The sequence below is a fragment of the Rhea pennata genome, chromosome 3 (assembly GCF_028389875.1).
Source record: "Rhea pennata isolate bPtePen1 chromosome 3, bPtePen1.pri, whole genome shotgun sequence".
NCBI classification, from domain to species: Eukaryota; Metazoa; Chordata; class Aves; order Rheiformes; family Rheidae; genus Rhea; species Rhea pennata.
Genome location: NC_084665.1, coordinates 121,906,756 through 121,931,342, shown reverse-complemented (window position 1 = coordinate 121,931,342; position 24,587 = coordinate 121,906,756). Strand labels below are relative to the sequence as shown.

Below are 24,587 nucleotides of genomic sequence, written 5' to 3'. Positions count from 1 at the left end.
CAGTTTTTGATTCAGTTACTAAATTTCAAATGCTGTTGTCACGTTTACTAATGAACAAAGAAGAGTAAAAGGGTGTAAGTAGTATGAAACTGCAGGCACTGCATGTTATCATAGAAAACAGTTTTTGTGTCATTAGATGTCCGTGTGTTCCTGTGCATGCTTTTGATTATCCATACTTAATGCATAGAAAATAAGTCAATGCATCTGTGGCTGATTTTGTTTCTAAACTAGAAAAAGGTTATACAACTATGAAGTCAGGCAACTGAAAATTATGCAGCACAAGTTTACACATTCACACTGGTGGGTTTTATCATAAATTAATAAGTCAAAATACTTCAGAAATAGGATGGAGATTAAAGATGCAATGTCACGAACCAATACCAGCCGCTTTCTAGATTACTTCACTCACAAAAGACACTGCACAAGGCAAGAGAATGTCACAATTTTGAAAACAGTATTGCAGAAAAAGAGAAGAGAGAAGTCACGAGAGAGATGGAGTGACGGGAAGTCAGGAATTCTTATCTGATATCACAGGACAAGAACAAGGCATGTTTGAAGAAACAGAAATGTTAGATTTAAAAGTTGGGAGGGAGTTGATTGCTATGTCACTAGATTTTGAAACCTACTGCTAGGGCAGAGTTTTAAAAAAGAACCACTGTGCATACAGTCTGATCCTCGGGTTGGTGTATGCTGATGCAGTTTTGTTTAACTTGTCAGATCTGATGGCTTGAGCTGGGACCTAAACTACTGGCTTACTTCTTGTAGGGTGCGCTGATCTCCAAAGCCTTGACACTATGCAGCCAATGGAAAGGAAAAGACAGGGTTACATTCATGAACTCATTCAGACCGAAGAAAGGTATATGGATGATCTTCAGCTTGTCCTAGAGGTGAGATGTCTTTGACATGAGAACACATTTGGAAAAACAGCACCTCTGTCCTACTGAGTAATAGCCATAAAGCAATTCTTAAGAAATGTGAAAAGCTAGAGGAAGAAAGCGGTGTTGCATGAGCGTCTGCCTTTCTTCTGAATGTTACATGCTTGTCCATCATGTTACAGTAGCGGTCTTAAAAGGACCTCCCTACTTTCCAGATCCTTTTCTTAGAGCTTAGGCCAACATTCAATTTTAAGGTGATGGGTTGTGCTCGGTTGCTCTGGCAAAGCTGCATACGTTCATGAAATAAGTTACGAAAGTACCATGAAAGTTTATTGACTGCCTTCATCTCCAATTTTATTGCTGGAAGCAAGACTGCCTTGCTAGGTTGGCCTGGGTTGGCCAACGCTAGAATGCCAGCGTTGGAAAGGTCCTGAGAATTAAGCTTGACCTTTTTATATAAAACTGTGTTGTGAAGTGTTAAACACATTAGATAGGCTGAATTACGTATGTATTCTAGTATCCATAGGCATTGCCCTGAAGGAAGGTGTAGTTTTGCGTGCTGGTTAACTATGTCTGTTCTAGGGGTGGAGACTGACATTTAAGTCAAGTAGCATGTGACTCTCAAATCATAGAATCGTTAGGGTTGGACGGGCCCTCTGGAGATCTTCTAGTCCAACCCCCCTGCTCAAGCAGTGTCACCTAGAGCACGTCAGACAGGGTTGCATCCAGGTGGGCCTTGAAGATCTCCAGACAAGGAGACTCCACAATCTCTCTGGGCAACCTGTTCCAGTGCTCCCTCACTCTCACAGGGAAGAAATTCCTCCTCATATCATGGCATGCTCTTGCACTGTAAAGTCAGCCTGCAAGTCTCGCTGCTTGTTACTGCTTCATGGCAGTGATGCCACTGCCAGACTGAGGTCACATACTTAGGAGAAACAGTGATAGATCTCCTAGGTGCCTTCCAACCTTACTGATCCTATGATTCTAGTAAGGTATTGATTTGAGTTTTCATTAGAAATTGGACACTCAGCATTTGAAAGAGCAAAACTATTGCTAACCCAAACAAGAAGAGACAGTGAGCTGCCTTCATCTGTGAAGAGCTGTTCACCTTCCTGATTCTTTGACTGCAGGTTTTCCAGAAGCCAATGGCTGATTCAGGCTGTCTCACAGAAGGAGAGATGGGGCTCATCTTCGTTAACTGGAAGGAACTTATCATGTCAAATACAAAGTTACTGAAGTGAGTAGTTACCCACATTTGTGTCTCCTAAATAGGAGTTCGCTAAAACTTCTGTATTTTCCTCTTCATCTTTGTTCTCTTACTCTGTTCCCCAGGAAGTTTTCTGGTTTTATAGCAAATATTTCTGTCCTTGCCTATTAATTCCTGTGTACGTGTGCATTCAGAGCAGCTAAATGCATTCAGGCTATCTCCTTAAGAAGGAGCTGTAACACGAGGGACAAGAATAAACAGTGAGAACAGATGCACACATATATAGTGTCTTAGACATAAAGCCTGCAGAAAGAGTGTGTCCTGGAGCTGTTCTTCCCTGTTTTCTGCAGAACAACCTTCTGTTCTCTAAAAATAAACTTTATCAAGTGGATAATAGTTTATTAAAATGGGATGCTGGTCAAATATAGCAATTAATACCAATTTCCCCCCAAAAAATCAAAGGAAAATTGTAGTCATCTAGACCTATCAGGCAGATGTTTCATTTCAGCAGGTTGTGCCAGCAGCTCCATCCTGGTTGAGGCTGGGCCGTGCTCTGCTTGGGAGCAGTCTGTTTAGTGGACTTGACCTCGCAGCCTTGCATCCTTTCAGAGATGGGTGTTGTAAGGATCTTGACCGAGACCTTAGAGCCTTCCCAACAAAGTTGGATGGTGATCTGTTTCCTCTCTAGAGCTTTGCGAGTGCGTAAGAAAACCGGAGGAGAAAAAATGCCAGTGCAGATGATTGGGGACATCCTAGCAGCAGAACTCGCTCACATGCAGGCCTACATTCGGTTCTGCAGCTGCCAGCTGAATGGAGCTTCCTTGCTGCAGCAGAAAACTGATGAAGATGCTGATTTCAAAGACTTCTTAAAGGTATCTGGTTCAGTAGCTTTCTCCTTTTCTTAGTGACAAGACCAATTCAAAAACCTGTCCAACCAGCATCACCCAGATCAAAATACTCCAGAAGAATAAAATCTTTAAAAAAAATATGTAAGAACTTTCCAAGGAGTATTTTTATGGTGACCATGGCAACTCTGTGCGTTTGTGCTTTATGATTACATATCAGCCTTTCTCTCCAATGAATGTCTGGAAAAACTTAATTTTGATCAGGCACTTTTCAGTGCAATGAGGCATCTTTTTCTTGATGAGTAACGCAGCGTCTCTGTTAAATCTCTGAACTGCACCACAGAAACTCGCCTTGGACCCTCGCTGCAAAGGAATGCCTCTCTCCAGTTTCCTTCTGAAACCTATGCAAAGAATAACACGCTACCCTCTGCTCATAAAGAGTGTGAGTACCGTAAGGGAGATCTTGTGTGGGGATGCTTTTGAGTTTGATCTCTGTCATAATGGCAAAAAAAGCCACGTCATTGACGAGGATTTTTGTGACAGTGCAGAGAAAGAGTACCTATGCTTACCTCTGTTTTGATCTTGGTTTTTGATTCATCCCAGATTTTAGAGAATACGCCAGAAAATCACCCAGATCACAGTAATCTCAAGCTTGCCTTGGAGCGCGCAGAGGAGCTCTGTTCTCAGGTTAACGAAGGGGTGCGTGAGAAGGAGAACTCAGACAGGCTGGAATGGCTACAGTCCCATGTCCAGTGCGAAGGTCTTGCTGAGGTAACTGCGTTGATGCGTTGCACTGCAGACTTTTGCCATTCATATTGGAAAGGTCAGATGGGGAAAAATGGGAATGCTTGCTCACATCTGTCACTGGAACATGATCCAGCGCTGATCGCTTGGCAGAGAAACTTGTATTAAGTTCTACTCACAGCCATAATATAATGAGCCCTCATCTTTTTTTGTATGATTTGGGTAGTGGGGAAATGCTGATGTTTAGAAGCGATACCATTTACGCTTGTTAAATGAACGGAAACTCCCAACCCTGAAGTACTGCCTCGGCTGCCCTTGGGCTGTGTCAGATGTGACTACGTGGCATTCCTCCTAATGTGCTCCCTAGGGTTTTCTTTGCACAAGAAGGGCCCAGAAACCCCCAGGGCCAGATTCTCCAAGGTACTCAGGGTACTCCTTTCAGGACAGCCTTCAAACTGCTCAACTGAGGTGTAACAACTGTCCTTTGACTGTGTAAAGAACTGTGAAGATGAGCAGGAACTAATGCCTGTATTAACTCGCTGTTGCTAATGGATTTTTTTCTCTCCTAGCAACCAGTTTTCAACTCCCTAACGAACTGCTTGGGACCACGGAAACTCCTGCACAGCGGCAAGCTGTACAAGGCAAAGAGCAATAAGGAACTGTATGGTTTTCTTTTCAACGACTTCCTGCTTCTCACCTACATGGTTAAACAATTTGTCTCTTCCAGCTCAGATAAACTGTTCAGCCCAAAATCTAACTCCCAGTTCAAAATGTACAAAATGGTGAGTGAATTAAGAGGTTCAGCAGTGATGTTTATACAGTGGGATCTGGCATCTGATGAGGAATGCTGTTTTGTCTGCTGGGATTAGCTGTCCAGCCCTTTTGATTATTTGCTGTCATACAGGCATGAACTGGCAGCCAGCACGCACCAATGTTATTTGGCTCAGTCCGGTGAACAGGACGGGCTCTTTGTTTAATAAACCTTTCCTTCCACTTTGTGTGAAAGGACAGAAATAACTTCGTACCTGGGCATAACACTGCTGAGCAGCTGAGATGTTCAGGAACAGGAGCTTTTAAGTTTTTGCAGGTTCTTGGATTCGCGTGAAAAGAGTTTTTTGATGTTTGACTTTCGGTAACACATAGAATCATAGAATGGCAAGGTTGGAAGGTACCTCTGGAGATCATCTAGTCCAACCCTCAGCGTAGCCCATACGGGGATTGAACCCGCAACCTTGGCATTAGCAGCACCATGCTCTAACCAGCTGAGCTAGACTTTATAAGACAGCAAAAGGTGTAGCAAGCTTACGCTTTCTGAAAGCACAGGTGTTTGTTTAGGACTGTAAACAGTGATGTGAGCCACACTTTGTGAAACCTTAATGTGTGTCCACGCATCCCAAGAACATTGACCAGTGAGTCCAAGCTAAGTTAGTGTCAAGGCTGCTTCCAGGCAGGGTAACTGAGCTTCCTCTGGGAGGGCAGGATTTCCAAGATCCGCACTGCAACTGTGGTTGCAGTGCCACCCCCTTCACAAAGCTCTTAACCCAGGAAGACAAGGGTTATTGCCAAAATTTATGTTTTTCTCTCAGTCCTTTCTAACATCTTTATACAATGATCTGATTGTTCTTTCTGTGTCCTAAGACTTCCTTTTCCATATAGCAGAACAGGGTGTGTAAACATCCGTGTAGTGTTTCTGTTTATTGTCAGGGTGGCAGTGCCACAGTGAAGTTCGCTTTTCTTTCAGCCTGTTTTCCTTAATGAAGTGCTAGTAAAACTGCCAACAGACCCTTCAAGCGATGAACCGGTTTTTCACATATCACACATTGACAGAGTTTACACACTGAAAACTGACAACATCAATGAGCGGTGAGTAGTGGAAATGCAGCTCTGAGATTAAACTTTTTGAATATGGCTGTAGCTTATGTTTCCAGTGGACAAACTGGGGAGTTCTGAGTTCAGAAAACAGGACTTAGCTTCTCAATTATAAAATAAACTCATCTGACTCTCACTTGAATTGCAATATTCTCTCGTGTTGTTTTGCTTGTCCAGCAGCTATTGCAGTGGAGCCCAGATCCACGTCTACTACTCTTAGATGCTACAGTTGTACAGAAGAGTAGTTTAGGACTGCCAAGCCCAGCATGCCATAGGATTCTTCCCCAGTCCTCGTCAGTGTTTAATGTGGCCCAGCAATCTTTACTTAAAAGGCAGCTTCAGTGTCATTTAATTAGGTTTATGTGGAAATGCGGCATAAGATTAAATCAAAAAACTCCATAGGTTTAGTCCTTGAATTAACTTGGCTGATTTGTGATGCCTCTGAAACCCAATGGGGCATAAAATAGTAAGAAAGATACTGGGATAGAGTTGTCGATGACTGAGGAATTTCCTGCCTGAGGTACAACCCTGACCATGGGGATTGCTTTTTGCAGGACTGCCTGGGTCCAGAAAATCAAAGCAGCATCAGAGCAGTACATTGAAACTGAAAAGAAGAAACGTGAAAAGGCTTATCAAGGTACTGAGCTGTGTACTCCCCTCCTCCACCTGCCCCCCACCTAGGGCCTTTTCTGGGGGCGCAGTACTATCTGTGTAGGATCGCACTCTGCATCTGTTGCTACATCTATTGCTGTGTCTACAACCAAACCATTTAATTCTGATTTTTTTCATTCCCAGCTCGCTCACAAAAGACCTCAGGAATAGGACGCTTGATGGTGCATGTGATTGAAGCAACAGAGTTAAAGGCCTGTAAACCCAACGGTAAGTGAAAGAGTTAGTGGTAAATAACTTTTATTCCTGCAGTGTTTGGAAAGGCTTGTTGCGAGCAGCTTGGTGATTTGGAAAGCTGTGGTTTCAGCTGCAGCTTCTGAATGAATTAGCCATCACTTAGCTCTAGAGGACCCAGTGAAGGAACAGCTCTGTGCTGCCATAGGATATAGAGCTTTAACAACCCACATTTTCTGGATGGCTGCAGAGATGATGTGTCCAAGCAGCCCCCAGAGGGGGAGGGAGGTTTCTGTATTGCTGAGGTGTTTCCCTGCGTGTTCTGTTTAGGGAAAAGCAACCCGTACTGTGAAATCAGCATGGGCTCGCAGAGCTATACTACGAGGACCCTGCAGGACACCTTGAACCCCAAGTGGAACTTCAACTGCCAGTTCTTCATTAAGGATCTGTATCAGGATGTTCTGTGTATCACCGTGTTTGACAGGGATCAGTTTGCACCTGATGGTAAGTGTAAACATCTGTTTCAGGAAAAGAACGTGGGTTTTTTTGTGACTTGGGGTATATAGTTTCTCACCAGCGGGTCCAAGAGCCTACAGGTACGATCACTTTCTGAGAAACGATGCCTCCTTACTTAAGAGGTTGCCTAGCCCAGTGGAGCCAGTGAAGCTCTGGGCAATCAGGCTCAACCCTACTCCGGCTCGTTGTTAACTTTTGTTAAGCTGGGGAGACAGAAAGGTTGAAGGCAGCAGTTCCTCTCTCTCACTATAGGCAACGCCTGAAAATAAGGTGCCAGGTTATGTTTGCAGACCAGCAATTTCAACCGTACTTCTTTCCTTGGAAACTGAGCGCGTTTTTGGCAATCGGGAACTTCCGATAGGCTTTAAAGGGGTCAATGCTTTTTTTCAGGGCACTGCTACACAGTTAATTAGTGCAGATATTAAGATTTTTGCCTTGAGCTGAGTTGTCATACGTGCAAGTATAGTTTAGGCTTTTCCTCATGTGAGATAATGTGACTGCTTGCTTGCCACTCAGCTCATGTGTGGCTACTGGGTAACAGTCTTTCTGATGGTTCATGGCAAACTAGCACCTTTTAATGCACATACACTCATACATATATACAGACAAACATATATATGTTTGTATATGGAATAGCCACAAAGAGGGTATATCATTTTTGAATAGGATTGTAGCCCTACTAGCACGCGTGCTTTTTCAGAGTCATTGTCCTTGTGAAAATAATGATAAATATATATAAAGCCTAATTAAAAGTTGGCTGAGTCAAAATAGTTGAATTTTTCTTCTTTGTCTTCATAGCACCGCAACTGATTTGTAAACAGACTCCATCACGTAATTCTGTCCTTCCAGCGCTAAGCCAGTAGGACATTTGAAACAGCATTACTGAAAGGGGATGGTCTGTGCACTACATAGTGTTGCTTCTTAATCGTGTGCATTCAGGTCGTCTGAGCAAAGATGTCTTTGCTTACTGACATTTTTTACTTGTTTGCATTTGTTCAACAGATTTTTTGGGCCGCACTGAAATTCCAGTAGCAAAAATCAGAACTGAACAAGGGAGCAAGGGACCCACAACTAAACACTTGCTGCTGCATGAAGTTCCAACTGGCGAAGTCTGGGTCCGTTTTGACTTGCAACTCTTTGAGCAGAAAACACTCCTTTAAGAACACTTTTTTAATTTATGAAGGACAAATGACGCTATCAGCCTGAACATTTTTTTCCAAAAGCTTCTTTGCCCTAAGCTGGTTATTGAGCAAGAATTCCTGCTGCTTTCATATTCCTCTTAGTTACTGGTTGTGTTTGTGGTTTTTGCGGCGTTCAAAGTTGTTGTTGATCTATGCAAACCCAAATGTTACTGTATACAGCATACATACATGTACCCTGTATACGTATATGTGTGTGCACATATATGTATACTGAGCTATGTGTATAGCTCAGTGCCTTTTTACGATGTTGAAATAGATTGGTTTTGGATGCCAATATTTCAATTTTCAGGGCCATTAAAAATATTAAGTAGAAATGTGGCATCAAAACGTACGACTGACTGACCACCATTTTACCACTTAGTCTAGCATATAGACTGAGGAATGGTTTAGTTTAATGCTGGAGTCATTCCATTTGAAATACGAGAAGTGATATCCACTGGAATTTTCCCATCTCAGGATGATAACTTAAAAGATTAAAAGCTGAAGAAGCCTTAGCACTGGAGGAGTCTCCAATATATTGTATATTCTTTAAAAATCAAGTGTAGTTCTTTACTTGACTTAGTTCTGCACTGAATCAGTAATTGCAGCTTGATTTTTCTTTTTGCTTCAGTTTGATTAATCATTCTCTGCTGAGACAATGTGGTTGTAAAGAATAACTAAAAAAAAAATATTTTAAATACTGTGACCCACAATTATGTGGAAAAATACTCTTCAGCTTTTGATTTTCCTAAATGTAAGTTATTTGTGTATATATCCTCAGTTTTGCAGACCTCCATGTGAGGCTTGAAGCTTTGTCATTGCCAACATGTATATAGAGAGTAAAATACAAAGTTTATTAATGTAATTTGTCTACAGATGTTTATTGATGCATAGTGATTTTTTTAAAGTATATTTTATTCTACAAGAGAATGTGAAATAATGAGAAAAAGTTACAGGATTAAATTCAAGAAAAGTTTATCAATATTTAAAATGTTTATTCTGGGGAACTGCTAGCCCAGCAAGAATCTGTAAAATGAGATTGGTTGTAAACCAGAATCTTTCTCATGGCGCTAGTTATCAGGGATGATAAAAGAGAGTTTGTTTATGAAGCATTTGATACATTGTAACCATTTTACTGCCTCCTTAAACTGCTTTGTTGAAAAAGCACTGCATACAATTCTGAACAGTGGGTGCCCCTTTTTTATCATGGGTGCTGCGATACCTCCTGATGTCTGATGGTTTCACTCCTGATTGCCATCTGTATGCCCTCTTGTTAGGGCATACAGGTTGCTGAGGCAACCTGTTACTTTCAACGGGTTTCTGTGGTTCAGTATTTCTAACCTTAAATAAAACTAAATCTTGGCAACTCTTTGAGAGATTGTGTCTGTACAGTGGGAGATAAGAACTTCCTGAATGTGCACAGAGAAAATTATGTGTCTTTTTAGGCTTTCACATCTGAGCTCTAGCAGCATCTATTGTTCAGTACTGATCATTTGAAAAATACCAGACATTCTGAACAAGAACAGATACCATCTCCCCTAATTTATTTTCTGACTTCTCAAAGCAATGAATATGTATGTTAAAGTTTGATTTAATGCATGCATACTGTCAGAGAAAATCCTCTGACTACCTTCCCTTGGTAGTATTACCCTAGTATTATTTTGCAAGACATTCAATATTTGAGTTCTAATAGAGATTTAAAGAAAAAAATCTTTATTTTCTTAGCAGTGCTTTCTAACCTGCTCTTCTGTACACATCTGCTAACCCTGCACAAAGCCTAGAGCACCTCCCTTGTCATTGAAAGACAGGGTTTGTTCTTAACACACAAGGTGACCTCTTTGGGCTTCTTTTGCAAAATTGCAAGACCTGAAGCAGTAAGTGGAATTTGCTTTTCCCTCTGATCACTGCTAAGATTCACACTTCTTGTAATATGAGATACAGCAGACTCAGAGCTGTAGCTATCTATCTCCAGTCCTGGGGAAACATACAGAGTCTATGTTGCACAAGGGAGTGGCTTAACAGGATTTTTTTTCTAACATTTCTCACTAGTTCTGTCTTTTTAATACAAAGACACTCATCGGCTTATAATAACCTAGAGAATCGCTACATTATCTTCCCAGAGCTGAGCTTAAGTAAGTTTCCTAAAATATTAATTTGGATCCCCACAGGTTTGGGGCTGTAACTGGAAATAAAAGGAGCAACATCTCATACATTTCTTTGGCTGTTGTGTAAAAACAGTACTTTGGAAACACATGTTTAGGTGCTAAGTTTATTGCAGTCTGCTAGAAGGACTGGCCTGTTATCACTTGCTTTGACAGAAGCTCTAACATACATATTGTGAACGGTACCTTCTGATGGTTTTGCACCACACAGTCAGCTGGAGGACAAGTGGCATGAGTTCTTGGTGTCTTTGTGGTATTCAACAACTTTTTGCCTTAAAGAGAAATAAAAGCTACTATTAGTCCATTCAATGCTATGATTGCTGCAGCCCAGTATACAGTTCCTGCACTAGCTCTTCTCCCCACACTGAGTCATTCCAGGAAACTTTTGTTTTTGTGACCAGTTTTCTTCCTAAAAATCTGTCATTACTCATAACTGCTCTAACTATTATGCTGGATTAAAGCCTTAGGTCAGTAACAGTCGTTAAAAAACTCTAGTGCAGTGCAGAAGGTGGGGAGAGGAGCATGGAAAGCAAGGATAGAGTGGGCATGGTTTGGGAAAACATCAGGCTCTTGCTTCAGCTTTGATGTTCTTGTTGCTGAGAAACAGGAGCTCCTTTAAGTGTTGGGTACTGCGAAGCAGAACCAGGGAACGTTCAAAAGGAGTGGATGAGAGCACTGGGACTTTAAAAAAAAATATAACAAAACAAAACTCACTCTTCAGTCATCCCAAAGGAATAAAGAATCCCTATCAGGGCAGGGCAGCTGGGGCGCACTCTTTTCTCAGCTTAGGGAGCAGAGCAGCAGTTGCCATCACTGCACCAGTTCAGTGCTTGCAGAGTTGCAAGAGCTGAAAGCTACTGCAGCTCCATCCTCTAAACATCCTTCAGCTTTAAGTAGGACACTTGAAGAACCCCAGCAGAACAGTGTTGCTCCAAGCCAGGTGCAGACCCAGAAATTGTTCTGTTAATCATTTTATCTTCTACCACATTCCCTTAAGGTTAGTGACTGCTACTGTATTTTGAATCTAACCACCCTGTAGACAAGAAAAACCTGTTCTGAACCTGAGCAATGGGGTGGCTGTTAGCTCCCTGAGTACAAGCAGCTCCTTTACAGGAACAGCCTCATTGCTCGAGCCAGGATACACACGGTATCACAAAGGACACTCTGGCTGAGCAAACACGGATCTGATCTCACTCTGTTTCTAAAATCTAGAAACTAATAGCAAAAAAAAGCATGAACATTAAATCCTCTCCGATCTTCCCATTCAAACATCCAGGAGTTCTCTATCCTGAACGGTAGGGCTAACTGCCAGGCTGCACCCAGAAAAGACAAGAAGCTTTTCACCAAAAGCTGCTTTATTTCAAGGCTCAGCTTAGCCATCAGGGTTGCCTTTTGGCACATCCTGCTGTCAACTCCAATACCTGAAGGCTTTCCCTTCACCACTTTACCAGGCAAAAAAGCAGCATAAAGCAGAATTCACCATGAAACTGAGGTTTTAGCACTTCTGCTATGCAGCCAAACCCAGAGCTTGTCTGCTGTAGCTCTTAGGCTGCCTCTATAAGCATGTTAGCTCTTACCTCTTTCTTTGGTGGACCTCACTAGCAATGTAGGCGTGTGGTATCTTCAGCCACTCAACTGCATCCACATGTTGTCGGCTTAAAGGAAGCAGTGGCAGTTCTGCTTTGCTGAGTTCTTTCAGTTCTCTGGATGAGCATAGCCTTCCTGACAGGAAAGTAACAAATGCATGGTGTGAGCACCTGCTCTCACAAGCAAGGATGGCCCTCAATATAAAATGCTTCCAAAAGGGGGTTCTTGATTATTTTTAATACCTGTTTCGCACTGCCTGATAATGCTTTTCTCAGTAAACTTTTTTTGCGCATCTTTTAACAATGGATCGTTTAAAGTCGGTATTGAAACCTGTGACAGAGAGAATTATTTCAAGCTACAGAAGCACTTTGTCAGACAGTCTCAAACTCTAAAGCAAGTAAGTCAGACAAATGTGAACTTCAGATACCATTGGTTAGCAGGAAAGAAGCATCAACCTCATTTTTATGAATGAAGACAGGAGGCATGGACCTGAATGGCCTGATTCTGGGAGATGCTGACCATCTCAGCTCCTAAGTCAGACTATGAAGCATTCGGCAACGCTGCTGCAAAACCAGACTATAGGAGCCTGATCTCCTGGGCTATATGGGTGATTTTACATTACAAGGAAAGGATCAGAGCCACTCATCCTGTTCAGTAACACTCTCAAGCCTCATTACTTGGATACGCTCCTGGAAGGTTTATACCGTGGCTCTGAACACCCCCCCCCCCCCCCCCCATTGCCAAGAGTTGCACAGTGCACCCTTTCCTGAAGCTTGGGCCAAGCTATTGTAGAAATGGGCAGCTCTACCTTTGTTTAGAGGACCGGAGTGATTGCCACTTAGGCAAAGGATGCAGGTGATGTAGATGAACCCCAAGTGGCTCATTGCAAGGAAGTATCAGCTCAGTCCACACAGCTGCTGAGAGATTATGGCACCTAGGGGGGATTTAGGGAATTGTACTTCAAGGATTTGTATCTAAGTCCTACCTAACTCTTCCATTAGGTACCCAAATCTTTGGTGCATTTGAATTAAAGCTTCTGTAAAGATTATCTGAACTGTTTTCTTTTACAGATACAAACCCAGCTTGCAGTGGTACTCACCTACCCTCCTTAGACAGGATGCTTCCCACTTGACCACTGAATCTGAGTTTGGGAAAGCAAACCTTCCCCCAGTGCCTGCTGTGCTACTGTGCCTTCAAGTCTGTGTTTACCGTCCACCCAAACCCTATTCCCAGTGACACTCATTTTCAAACACAAATGGGCTTAAATGCAGTAGGAGCTGAGATCCAATTTGTTCAGCTAATAAAACTAAAACGTGCTGCTTTATACCAGCCCCAGACCAGCAAGTCTACATAACATTGCCTCCTATTTAACATTAATTTCATGCTGGTCAAAGGGTGCATCTAAAACCCACATCATAAATAGCCATCAGACCTTCCAGCAGTCTGTACACGTCTTCAGGAATAAGGGATCATACTCTGAAGGGTTGTAGGTGTCCAAAGCCGCATAGCCCTGTGGGAGGAACAGGTAGGAGGTCAGATCTCAAAAGCTCTTGCTAATAAAGCAGTAGCAGAGCAGCCAGCTTAGGTGAAAGAAATTACACAGTCAGGCGTGGTAGGTAGACAGTGCACTGGAGGCTGCAGAGACAACAGGCGCTTCCTAATTTTCATCTCAGAAGGTGATCAAGTATAGCAGGAAAATTCATCCATTTCATTTTATCACAGGCATAAATAATGCTTTCACAAAGCATCCAGAAATTAGAGACTGGAATTATACTCACAACTTGGGCTGTCCAGATAATGGGAATTCCATCCAAAGGAAAAAAAAATGGACAGAGAAGGAAATCAATCTTAAAAAAAGTGACTGATCCCCCACCAGCCATAGTCCCAGGCAGTCACTGTTCCCAAGATGGGAGCGCTGGGTCTCAATCGTGAGCATGTTTTTGTTACTATGTGTAAGAGCAAAGACCTGATCTACTCCTACTGGTTCAGACCACAACTCCATCTCATCCAGAACTCTGCCTTCAATGAACTTTAGATATTTATCATGCAAATCAAGTTCCCTGTGACCAGAAACAGCTGGGGAACAGCAGTTACCACCACTCCAGCTTGATGTCAAGACCAGAAAAACATCAGATCAAACAGGCCGTCAAGAAGCTGGATATGCTGACGTAGCCAAGGTCAACACATTGATCAGGCCTGATGGTAAGGTAGATTATATCCATTTGTTTCCAAATCATACTGTAATATTGACAGCAAATAAGACTAAGCTCATCTCAATTGCATTAAGTAGGAGCTGTAGAGATAAGAAAATAAAACAGAAAATCAAAAGGAACAGAGGCCACAAGCAAGGCCTACAAAATAGCAAAATAACAAAACAGCATACAAAATAGTTCTGCCTAATACTCTCAGGTCAGTCTTACTCATGCAAAATGTTTCCGGTTAAGATTTTTGGCTTTCCTGTGGAAACAATTCCCCAGGGCTCATAGCCCTGCAAGGAAAGAAGCATCCAGCCTACGGCCCTCTAGATCTTCACTCTGCTCAGTTTGTTTTGGAGGTCTGTGAATATAATTTCAAGCTGAGAGCTGGAAACATCATACTTTAACCTGAGCAGTTCCAGATGTGCTGCAGAACAAGCCCAAACCAAAGGAAGTGAGATCTGCAGCAGGTTTCGGGGTCACTGTGTTGAAATTACTCCCATGGGCTAGTGACCCAGTTCCCAAGAGCCTGGGCTGTTCCCAGGCATTCAGCAGGCGTCTGGGCAGCCCTGCAGGGCTTGACTAGTAACTGCTGGAGAGTGCTACAGCTGCAGGAGCCTCTGCTCCTGGCTCTCCCCTGGAGAGCAGACAGCAGCCCTTCTCATCTTCTCCTGTTCATATTCCTATAAAGCTTTACACCTTAACAGTACTTGATTTGCAGAGTTTTAGTGCCACCCTTTGGTATATTGTTAAATATCATCCCATTAAAATACGTGCTGAGGCCTCAGTCAGCTGTGTTAGGTGCTGTTCAACACACCCATGTCTGACCCCTTTCACATAAGTCATTTTATCGCTCACATCCCAGGGGGCTGAAAGCAGAGTTAACAGCATTCTCAAAGATGAGTTTGCAGGGTCTCTATAACTCTCCAGCATTTCAGCACACAATGCCACAATATCCCAAATACCCATGTCCAAAATACAGCATTGCAGCACATAACGCTCAAAATATGGACAAAAGAAGCTGAATTGTGGCTAATACGACAGCACCCCCCCCTCCCTGAAAGATCCAGCTTAGCACCCAATACCAGTCTGGCATAGTTGAACAGACTCTTAGCCTTTAGCCGACTGTAAACCTGAAGAAAACTAGAGCTGCTGCCCAGTCATAACTGGCCATCTCACCCTGCATCTGCAGCCCATGGCCCTGGGATTGGGGGTGGGGAGGAGGTGAGAATGAAAATCAAAAGGAGGCAGATTTAAGGTGAAAAAAAAAAACATACAAGCAGATCACTGGAGCAATGGAGAGTCAAGGAAGGGAGGAAAAGGAATAAGGCTCAGATGGTGCAGTGAAGAATTAAGAGTGGGTGAGAAAGGAGGCAGAGAAGTAAGATGAGAGAAAGACTGAAATGGAGGAACTTGGAAGGGACAGCAAGCAGAGAAAGAGTAGGAAGGGAAGATGAGAATGGTAGAAGGGGAGGAGGCTTGGAAAAGCAAGAGACAGTGGACAACTGGGGGAAATCATCAGAAGCAACAAGGGGAGGGGGACAGTAGATTGGGGAGTCTGACAAAAAAAAAGAGGCAAAGCAGTGGGAGAGTGAGAGGTCAAATAAAAGGGAGATAGATTGAGAAAAGAGACTGGAGGAAGAAGAATTGGTATGGAAAGAGGAAACAGTGATGACAGAGACAGAGAGGTAAGGAGACTTGAGGAAGAGGACAAGGAGAAGCCTAATAGCAAGGAGAAGAGCAAGGGAAAATGGACAAAAAGAAATGAGAGAAAAAAAGCACACCAACAGAATTCAAGATATTAACCAATCCATAGAAGTGTCCTAGCACTGCAAAACATTATGTGCTGACATAATTAATGCAAACTTATGCACATTATTCTTTCTGTTATTCTGAAGGGCTCCAGCCTGCTTTCCTGATACATTCAAGACAGCTGTAAAAATAGGGCAAGGAGAAAAGGTGGGCATTCCTGGGTTGAGTGCAGCAAGCACATATGTATGCAACCCTGTCTAACATGCTCTAGGTGACCCTGCTGAGCGGGGAGGTTGGACTAGATGATCTCCAGAGAGAGGTTCCTTCCAACCTTACTGATTCTGTGCCATCTTTACCAGCTCCAGCCAGGCAGCACAAAATCATTCAGCAGCATGAAATCACCATGATGGAGGCTGACCACGAGGGCTGCGTTTGTTCAGGAAGAGGGACACATCCCAGAACAACCACTGCCTCTTGAGGACATCCAGCAAAGTCCTGACCTAGCACAGGAACTTGCAAGACGGACTGATGCAGATACAGATAGGTACAGTATACCAAATATCCTAAATTCCAGGATTTCAGGAGCAGAATTGGTTCAGCCCTTCATCATTCCAAAAGGTTTAAATGCATGGGTCTTTCTCATAAGTCTTTTGAAAAAAGAATTGTTTGCTCTCATTAAAACATGACAGCTCCTACTATATTTTCATTTCTGGATGGGAAGTTCATACAGCTCTATTGTGCAGTGGCTTCCATTGACAATAAAAGCATGTATGACATAAAATACTATTTCAGTAGTCATAGATGGTTCTTTTTGCTCTCTATATCTAATTCTGAGAGACAGAAATTTAAGTCATGGAATGTGGTACTCAACAGCAGTCTGAAATGCACAGTGAAAACAAAAACAAACAAGTATTTCCTACATTGATTGCAATTTGTATGAGTACTGAAACCCTTGGAATTACACAATCCGTGGCTTGGGTCTATTCACCTATATGCAAACCTAAAGAAATTGTTGGTGCCTTCCTACTGGTATCCTTCCATTCCCATCTTTTTTTTCTTTTATAAAGTTGGAGGAGTGGCAGAGAAGGCCACAAATACTTCTCATTCACACTCTGCCAACGTGCTGTAGCACTGCTTTAGCTGAACTCCTGAGGGTGCAGGTCAGTCTCTGGTAACACACTCGGCTTTTGGTTTCAGCTGGCAGACCTGAAGGTTTTCCCTTGAAAAGGTTCAGCCCACAGAATGAAACCCTGCGAGTTCTTCGCTACGTTCAGAACCCGATTCACACTCGGTGCACTGAACAATTGTTCATAGACGATGGTGAATTTCAACAAACAGCTGTAACGATGTATGTCACAACTGCAGAGATCCCTGGGAAGGGTAAGTTACAAACAAGGCATATCTGAATGCGAGGCTACTCAATCAAAGAGCAAACAACATAAAACTGATCTTGTCTGCAATCCTCTGTATGCAGCTCTTCCCATGACAGAAATTTACTGCTTGTTGATACCTTCTTTTTACAGTAGTTTAAATATAGAGAGAGTTGTTCTTCATTCCTTTTCTGTATTTCTTCACTCGATTTGCTGTCAACTTTGTCCTCGATTTTCTGCAGCAGTGGCTCTGAAACATCCCCAAGCCATTTCTTGTACAGCATCTCCTTCTTTCTCAGATTCAAGAAATCATTGTGCTTCAAATATCTGTCCACCTCCTAAGTAGGGAATTGAAAACAAAAAAAATTACAACCTGTTAGCCAACCACACTAAAGAACGAAGCTATTCAGCATGGCTAACCTCAGCTGTCTAGTCACTACTGCCAAAGCCCTGCTTCCCAGCCCTTCTTTCTGTTCCTCTCTCACTCCATTTCTTACCACTTGACTCCAAATCCTTCCTTGCATGGTCTCTGGCATTCAGACTCTAAATTCATTAGACTCTAGTGTAACATTGGCAGGAAATAATTCACTTTTCTCACCAGGTTAGCAAGCTGAAATCATTTCAGGGTAGGGGTTAGACAAGCACCAGATTGTGCAAGAGAGGCAGTGGGAGCAGGACCTTCTCCTTGTAGCAGAGGCAATCTGCTAGATCAGATCAGCCCTCCTGTCCTTTATCCACAGGGCCACTATCTAACCTCATCCACAAAACAAAAGATAGGTACAAATGAGCAATTAATTCATCAAAAAGACATAGCAGTCAAAAACTTCTATTTAGAGTTACCAATCCTCAGGAGCCTGAAGATGATGGCACCGGACAGGTCAGAAACATTCACTTCTAAATTTGTTTTCCAATATTACAGACAGATGATGGCTTTATCACCAATCACAGATGAAAAGAAACATTTTGACATGCAGAAAAGCAAACAGTAAATGAGAAAAGAGACATCAGTCCTTACTTACCTTAACGAAATAATTTTCTCTCTCCAAGACAGACTGAGCACAAGCAATGATATCTCGACTTTCATCAGGTACTGCCTAACAAAGTATCAAAAGAAACAGGAAGTAAGAGCAGGAGTTAGAATAGGAGATAGAATTACCTTTGAATTTAAAATAATTACTGTGCTGTGACTAAAGGCATGTTATGCTGTGACCTAGATGCCAGAGGCAAGTAGATTGCACAAGCAGGTAAATCCTTGCTAGACTTACTCTGAGCAATTAAATGTAGCAGCGGCAACAACATGGTAGCAAGAACTAGACTGCATATGTCAGGTGGGGCCAGACCATACACATCCCTGGCTCCTCCTCACTGTGCCTGCACCACTGCCTGCTCCTTGCCACTGTTGCCCACACATGTCAGAGGAAGGTAGCACACAGTATCTGAGTCATACCTTCATTTTCAATACAGATACAATCACACTACACAAACAGCAATCAAACACATGAAAATCATGATGAAATGTTACATTAAGGAATTCAGAGAAGTATAAAAGGAAAATGGAGGAAAACAGTTAAGTGTAAGAGGAAGGATAATGAGAAAAACGTTTTTGAAACAGAAATTTGCCTTGCTTCTCCATCTGCTCATGAATTTGTCTGCATTTTAAAACTCAAGGAATTTCATAGCATCGGCCAAGTTCTTCTCTAGCACAACCTTCATCTTACGCTTTCTGAAGATCAAAATAGGGAGAAACTGTTCTTCACTTTATGAATATCAGTATACTAAAAAATGGTTTAAGAACAGTAGCCCTTGAACCACCTGCTGTTATCTAATTTTTAGCAGTCTAATTTTTCACAGGGACTTGTTTATTACATAGCTTAACTGCAACCCCTGCACGCAGGCCAAGGACCACAAGCGAAAGAGACCAAATTTATTCCACACAGGACCCACCCATGGAAGACCATAGAAATGCTCGAGAGTCTTCAGTTCAGCTCACAAAATGAGCTGGGTAGAGTCTATTCAAGCAAGACTGGAGCACGTGCATGTACATGCACACACACACAATCTCACACATCACAGAGATTATCTCTCCTCTGATCAGGCAGCACCCACTCTGTGGGTTAACCAAAGGGACTCTTCATTCAGGAATCAATCGATACCTTTTATAAGTAACAAATTTACATAGAATTTTCATTCTATAATAAAAATACTCCACAGCAAAATTTATCTTTAAGAATCCACTATAAAAAAATTACCAGCAGGTAAGATGCAATGCAGTCATAGTTATGACAGGGAACTAAAACACAAGCTGTTTTAGACAGACCATCTCTCTGATGCTAACCCGAACTTACGGTCTGTTTTGCCTTTCTGGGATAAACCAGCAAGTTTAGGAACTATCAGCACGTACCTCACTTGCACTAGCTTAGCCTAAGACAGGAGGTATGCAGCTGAAATTCCTAAAGCTTAACAAATTACCACTTGTTAGCTGATTTACTGTAAATGGCACGTTCATAGCCTGTCCCAAATGAGGAGTTGGGTTAAACCGCTAGGAAGGTTCAGCTGGTCATCATAAGATTAACAGCCCTTCCAAATTTGCATTTCATGCTAACATCAACTTAGGTATCACTAAAAGTTTAAACTAGTTTCAGTATATCTACACTAAACATTTCCACTAACGCAGATAGACTAATTCTAAATTAGCCCAGCTTTTCTTGAAACATAGACCTAAACCAGAGGCAAGGCTGAAATAATCTGCTACATCTACTGTCTACCTTCTATGGTTTACATAGGTGAATTCAAAGTCATCTGTGCTGTGATCTTCTTGTGCCATTTAAGAATGGAGCTCCACCCAAAGCATTTTTGTTTAAGCCTAACATGCTGCTGAGAGCACATGACTGAAGGAATGCAGCTGATTCACAGAATGGAAAACAAACCTGCTACTCTCCGTGCTTAATATTATTTTTAATCTCAATTAGAAATACATTTATACCCTTATTTGCAAAGTTGCACAGTATAACTTGCAGTGATTTCTGCCTTGCCCCTGTTGGCCAGCTCCAAAACGTTTCTCGTCCTGAGGTGACATGAGCAGGTACCGTACTACACCATACTTTGCAGCAGGCAATGAAGAAGAAGCAGGAAGTGCCAAGCAGTAACAAAATAATGAAAAACAACTGAAAGAGGGAATATTAAATTTCAGGTGTGTTTTAAGACTCTTTCATCCTAGTATTTGGAGAAAAACAGCATGTTACATTACCACCAACCGATCTGCACCACACAGTCACAGGACCTTTCTAAAAACAGTACTTTGACAATACAGGGAAACACAGCCATCTCGTGAGCACGGAGTAGCTACTAGCACTCATGCATACTGTACACTGATAAACAGGTGAAAAGTTTTCTTTAAGATGCTTTACTTTTGAAAAATTCTTACAGAATTAGTCAGAAACTTGTTTAAGGTCGTACGTGAAACCTTTCCACACGCCAAACTGCATGGTACTCAATATGGCTACTTCAAAGGGACGAAAGGGTATCTTAACAGCTTTATAGATCTTCATTCCTTTTCCCCGTGACACACACATCTCAGATTTTACAAGCACTGCACAAAACCATTTTCATTCCATCCCTGAAAATATATTTTCAGTCTTACCTTTACACGATGGAAGTTTTTCTGTGTTAGCCAATCTCTGGTAATGTTTTTCTTCCCCAAACAAGCACTGCAGGCAAAAGTATTTGCTGTACTGCTCTTCGCTGGTGCTGAGGAGAACCTCTGAATAGATTAAAAAAAAAAGAAAAAAAAAGAAAAGATCACACTAAAAGTCAACCTATTTAATAAAAATCAGGTTCACATCTAGGTTTTACAATCAAGTTACACACTGGGGTATAACTGTAAGTTTACCTAACATCTCTACACCACACAGCCTTGTAAACCTCATTATTTGATTATTTGTGCACAAACAGTACAACAAGCAGGGGAACAAACTATTGTTTCAGCAGTTCTCAAAAATACTTCAGGATAGGAAGAGTGGAATATTTCACCTAAATGAAACAAAATGGATAGAAGTTGGAGATCCCAATTTAAAGTAATGATTTCAGTAGTTTGGGCACTCTTCTTCAAAAAGGGATGAGTTCAATTCCAACCCACAGATTTAAGTAGCTCTTGTAGATCAGATTATTACTTACTGAATGAGCACGCATGCATGTATGAGATGGGCTACGCTGTCATTTCTGAATTTAGGAGTACTACTAACTAGAGATAATATTTGGGACTTCCCTGGGAGACTTGCACAGTACTTGGATCCTAGGCATCTTCCACCTATATTGCACAAACTGAGAGGACACAACAACATCTACATTTCTGAGCCTGCCTAGGCGAGAGGGGGACTGAAGGCCCCAGGAATGTTTGCACTAAGCAGGATTCATCAATGAATTCAGGCACATGCTGGGGAACGCAGGCCTGGAAATCATAAAGATAGACTAGATTGCTGTCTGGAACTTCAGTGGGTCTCAGGTGATCAGTCCCAACGTACGAACTCAACTACCTCCAAATGTCCTCGGGTATCAAATACAAATACTAGTCTCATGTGTCCTGAACTGTGTTTTTTCACAGTAGAATTTACACTTGAAGGAATGTAGACTCATTCACCTGCCAAAGATTTTGTTGATCATGTTCCATCACAGATCATGGACTCTCAAGTCTTAGTAACCAGGAATTCTTGGCCTATCCATACTAAGCATTGTTGGACTAGCCTGAGAAAAGCATTAAAACATTCCAAAACATATAAAACCATTGTATAAACACCAAAAAGCGTGTTTTCTTACAATTCCAGCCAAAGAACGTAACGAGTCTCCAAAGGAATTCTAACTGCTGCCAACTGATACCGACAGTACTTTTGTATCCCAATAAGTTAAACTGAAGGAGATAAGTGTCAGGTTTACAGTCAGATACTCTCTCCAATAGCAACTGTCTCTTTTGAGCTTCATGATAAATGGATAGTACATTTTGTTTCAAACAACAAAGGGGTTCACAAATCCTAGAATGCTTGTCAGCTCTGAAAGCATTTCAAGACTTATCAAATTCAACCTTCTGACTGTTGCTTCTTTCCTTTGTGCCCTTTGCGCCCTTTGCAGATATATGTAAGTCTCTTTTAAATAATTGCTCCATTCCACCATAGGGATGGTTGCATTTTAGTGGGTTTTAAAGTTAGTTCTAACAGATGAAGATTAGGCTAAAGTATTAACTCTGAGAGCCAGCCAAGAAATTCCATATCCTTTATTGTATGTGTACCAGGATCTTTGGGTTGATTTGTAACAAGGAGATAGTAGAATCACCCAGGGAAAAAGGGCTTACAATTAGGGCATTACTACATGATTTGCAAAGCAGCTACTAGCCACTGCCTTTCTCTGTCTGAAAATGAAGATTTTTGTCTGCATATGTCTACATATGTCCCATTGCTTCTGTAGAGTGTCGTGTCAGCCACAGAAGAAGAAGGGATCTGGAGGGTTGTTATTCTCTGTGAGAACTCCCCAGCTCTGAAAGTGATCTCCCTTTTTCCCAGACAGCCTAAAACTGCTAAGCTCCAGAGAATGCTGTAAAGCACATCTGATCTCATGGTTTTTGCAAGGAGAAGCATTCTCAAAGTTTTCCTTATACTATAATGACCGATTAAAGGAGTTTGTGTATTATATTACCTGCACAGATAAGTAACAGTCAGCACACCCTGACCTAGCACTGAACTCATTTCTGACATAAAACAACAAGCAGAATAGTGAGTACTGATGGATGTGATGATAGTGAAAAGTGTCAGCTAGTTGATATGACAGAAGTGCTTGTACTTTCCTATAAGTTACATATCCTTACCTACCTGCAAAGGTGCCAAGGGTTCCCGCTTCAGATCATCTTTTGCAGACTTCCTTCCATTCAAAGTATTTAGGCTTTTGTTCTTCTGATCTATGGGTGCTGTAATTCCCTGGAAAAGCATAGGATAAGGAAAATACACACTTTAAAAGCTAAGCTTTTAAAAAAAAAGAAAAAAAAAATAGCATCCCCTTCAGCTTGACAAAGCAAGCCCAAGCCTTTCTGTGAGCACAAAGGAAGGGAGATGTTTTCTCTCATCATAGCAGACTGGGACCCCAGGAGGGAAAAGAACAGAGTAAACATAGTAAATCAATCTGCTGAAGTTATCTGTTAAAAAAAATTACAGGTGGTAAAGTTTCTAGCTGCAGAATGTTTCTCGTAATCCCCCCAAAATATCAAACCGTCATTGAGTCTTAATCCTATTTCTGTTTTGTTTGGACTCTTACTACAAGATGGCACCTCTCCACCGCTGACCTAGGCAGGGCCTACTTGTTTAAGACATCTGCTGTTTTGCAGGCCTTAAAACTAAAATTTGGTCACCTGCTATGACAGAAACACAGTAAAGGACTTTTGAAGTATGAATGGATAAAACAAAATCTGAAGATTTCAAGCCAGTTTACCAGCTGCTGTCCCCAAATGCTAACCTAATGTGCGTAGGTAAGCAGTCAATGACCAAGAATGACCAAGTCGGAAATAACTGCCTAACTAAAATTTCTTGGAAAATATATCTGCATTTTATTTTACCATCACAGTACAGCTTTAGATAAGTAATATATTTAGACAGGTTTCTTTTGCTTCACATCAGTTCTGTTTAGTAAAACAGGTTAAAAAAAAAAAAGACAAGGTTTGCAGGAACTTTAAGACAGATTTTAATCATTACTGTGGCAAAAAAAAATAGTATCCTCACACACGCAGTCCTCTCAAACTCCCCTTTCCTGACTAAAGCCTTTGTAAGAAGTTACCCTTGTCAGATTACAAATCATCACCTCCTCTGCACGCAGGGAGATGCACCTTATCCCTTGTGAGCACAGCTGGCTGTCTTCCCTGGGGGCTTAGTCCCCTCCGATTCCCTCGGACGTGGCGAAGGGTGGCGAGGGGACAGGAAGAGAGAACCAGCCCCTAGGGCAGGCAGGGCCCAACTCTGACAACAGGAGCTGACAGTTTGGGAAGGAGATTTCAGTAGATCTGCCCAGCAGATCTGTAATCCCTATCTGAAACACAGCCTCGGCCAGTTTAGGGCAGGCAGCTGCCCATCGCTTTGAGGTGGAAGAGAAAATATTAAGCAAACAGTTAACGTGCACAAATCCAGGCGGCCCGCAGACAGAGCGAGTGAGGAGAGGGCAATACCGGTGACGGAGGCCTGACCTCCGCCTGCCCGGGCCCCGGGGGGAGGGCAGGGGACCCCCGGGGACACGGAGATCCCCGGGGACACAGGCCCCCTCACCGGCCTTGGCGAGGCTCCGGGCGGCCCCGGCGGGAGCTCACTGTGCTGCGAGCCAGCGCCGCGCCTCATGGCGGAGCCGCCGCCGCTCCCGCTCCGCCCGGCCGCGGGGAAGATGGCGCCCGCACTGTCCCCCCTCCCCCCCCCGGCTC

The 24,587-nt window shown here is 42.4% G+C and overlaps 2 protein-coding genes across 5 annotated transcripts in view; one reads left to right on the top strand and one right to left on the bottom strand.

Annotated features, from left to right (window-relative positions):
- The window catches only part of ITSN2 (intersectin 2), an 85,915-nt gene extending 76,651 nt beyond the window's left edge, over window positions 1–9,264 (top strand). For 3 of the 4 annotated variants that reach the window (XM_062573212.1, XM_062573216.1, XM_062573213.1), the window contains 11 exons: window positions 766–887; window positions 2,006–2,112; window positions 2,771–2,954; window positions 3,271–3,369; window positions 3,531–3,698; window positions 4,241–4,453; window positions 5,413–5,534; window positions 6,095–6,177; window positions 6,336–6,419; window positions 6,714–6,887; window positions 7,902–9,264. In XM_062573212.1, coding sequence (XP_062429196.1) covers window positions 766–887; window positions 2,006–2,112; window positions 2,771–2,954; window positions 3,271–3,369; window positions 3,531–3,698; window positions 4,241–4,453; window positions 5,413–5,534; window positions 6,095–6,177; window positions 6,336–6,419; window positions 6,714–6,887; window positions 7,902–8,059 — 1,514 coding nt within the window. In that variant the 3' untranslated portion in view covers window positions 8,060–9,264. Of the gene's footprint in view, window positions 1–765; window positions 888–2,005; window positions 2,113–2,593; window positions 2,658–2,770; window positions 2,955–3,270; window positions 3,370–3,530; window positions 3,699–4,240; window positions 4,454–5,412; window positions 5,535–6,094; window positions 6,178–6,335; window positions 6,420–6,713; window positions 6,888–7,901 lie in introns of those variants that run through there. The other variant, XM_062573214.1, reaches the window with a different exon arrangement.
- Window positions 9,265–10,335: 1,071 nt separating this feature from the next.
- FAM228B (family with sequence similarity 228 member B) lies at window positions 10,336–24,562 on the bottom strand. The gene is made up of 9 exons (XM_062573217.1): window positions 24,439–24,562; window positions 23,002–23,106; window positions 20,787–20,906; window positions 18,166–18,240; window positions 17,287–17,484; window positions 13,262–13,339; window positions 12,072–12,159; window positions 11,820–11,964; window positions 10,336–10,514 (listed from the first exon to the last, which is right to left on the bottom strand). Exons 1-9 carry the CDS (start codon window positions 24,505–24,507, stop codon window positions 10,454–10,456), a joined length of 939 nt encoding a protein of 312 aa, XP_062429201.1. The 5' UTR covers window positions 24,508–24,562; the 3' UTR covers window positions 10,336–10,453.
- Between the last annotated feature and the right edge of the window lie 25 nt (window positions 24,563–24,587).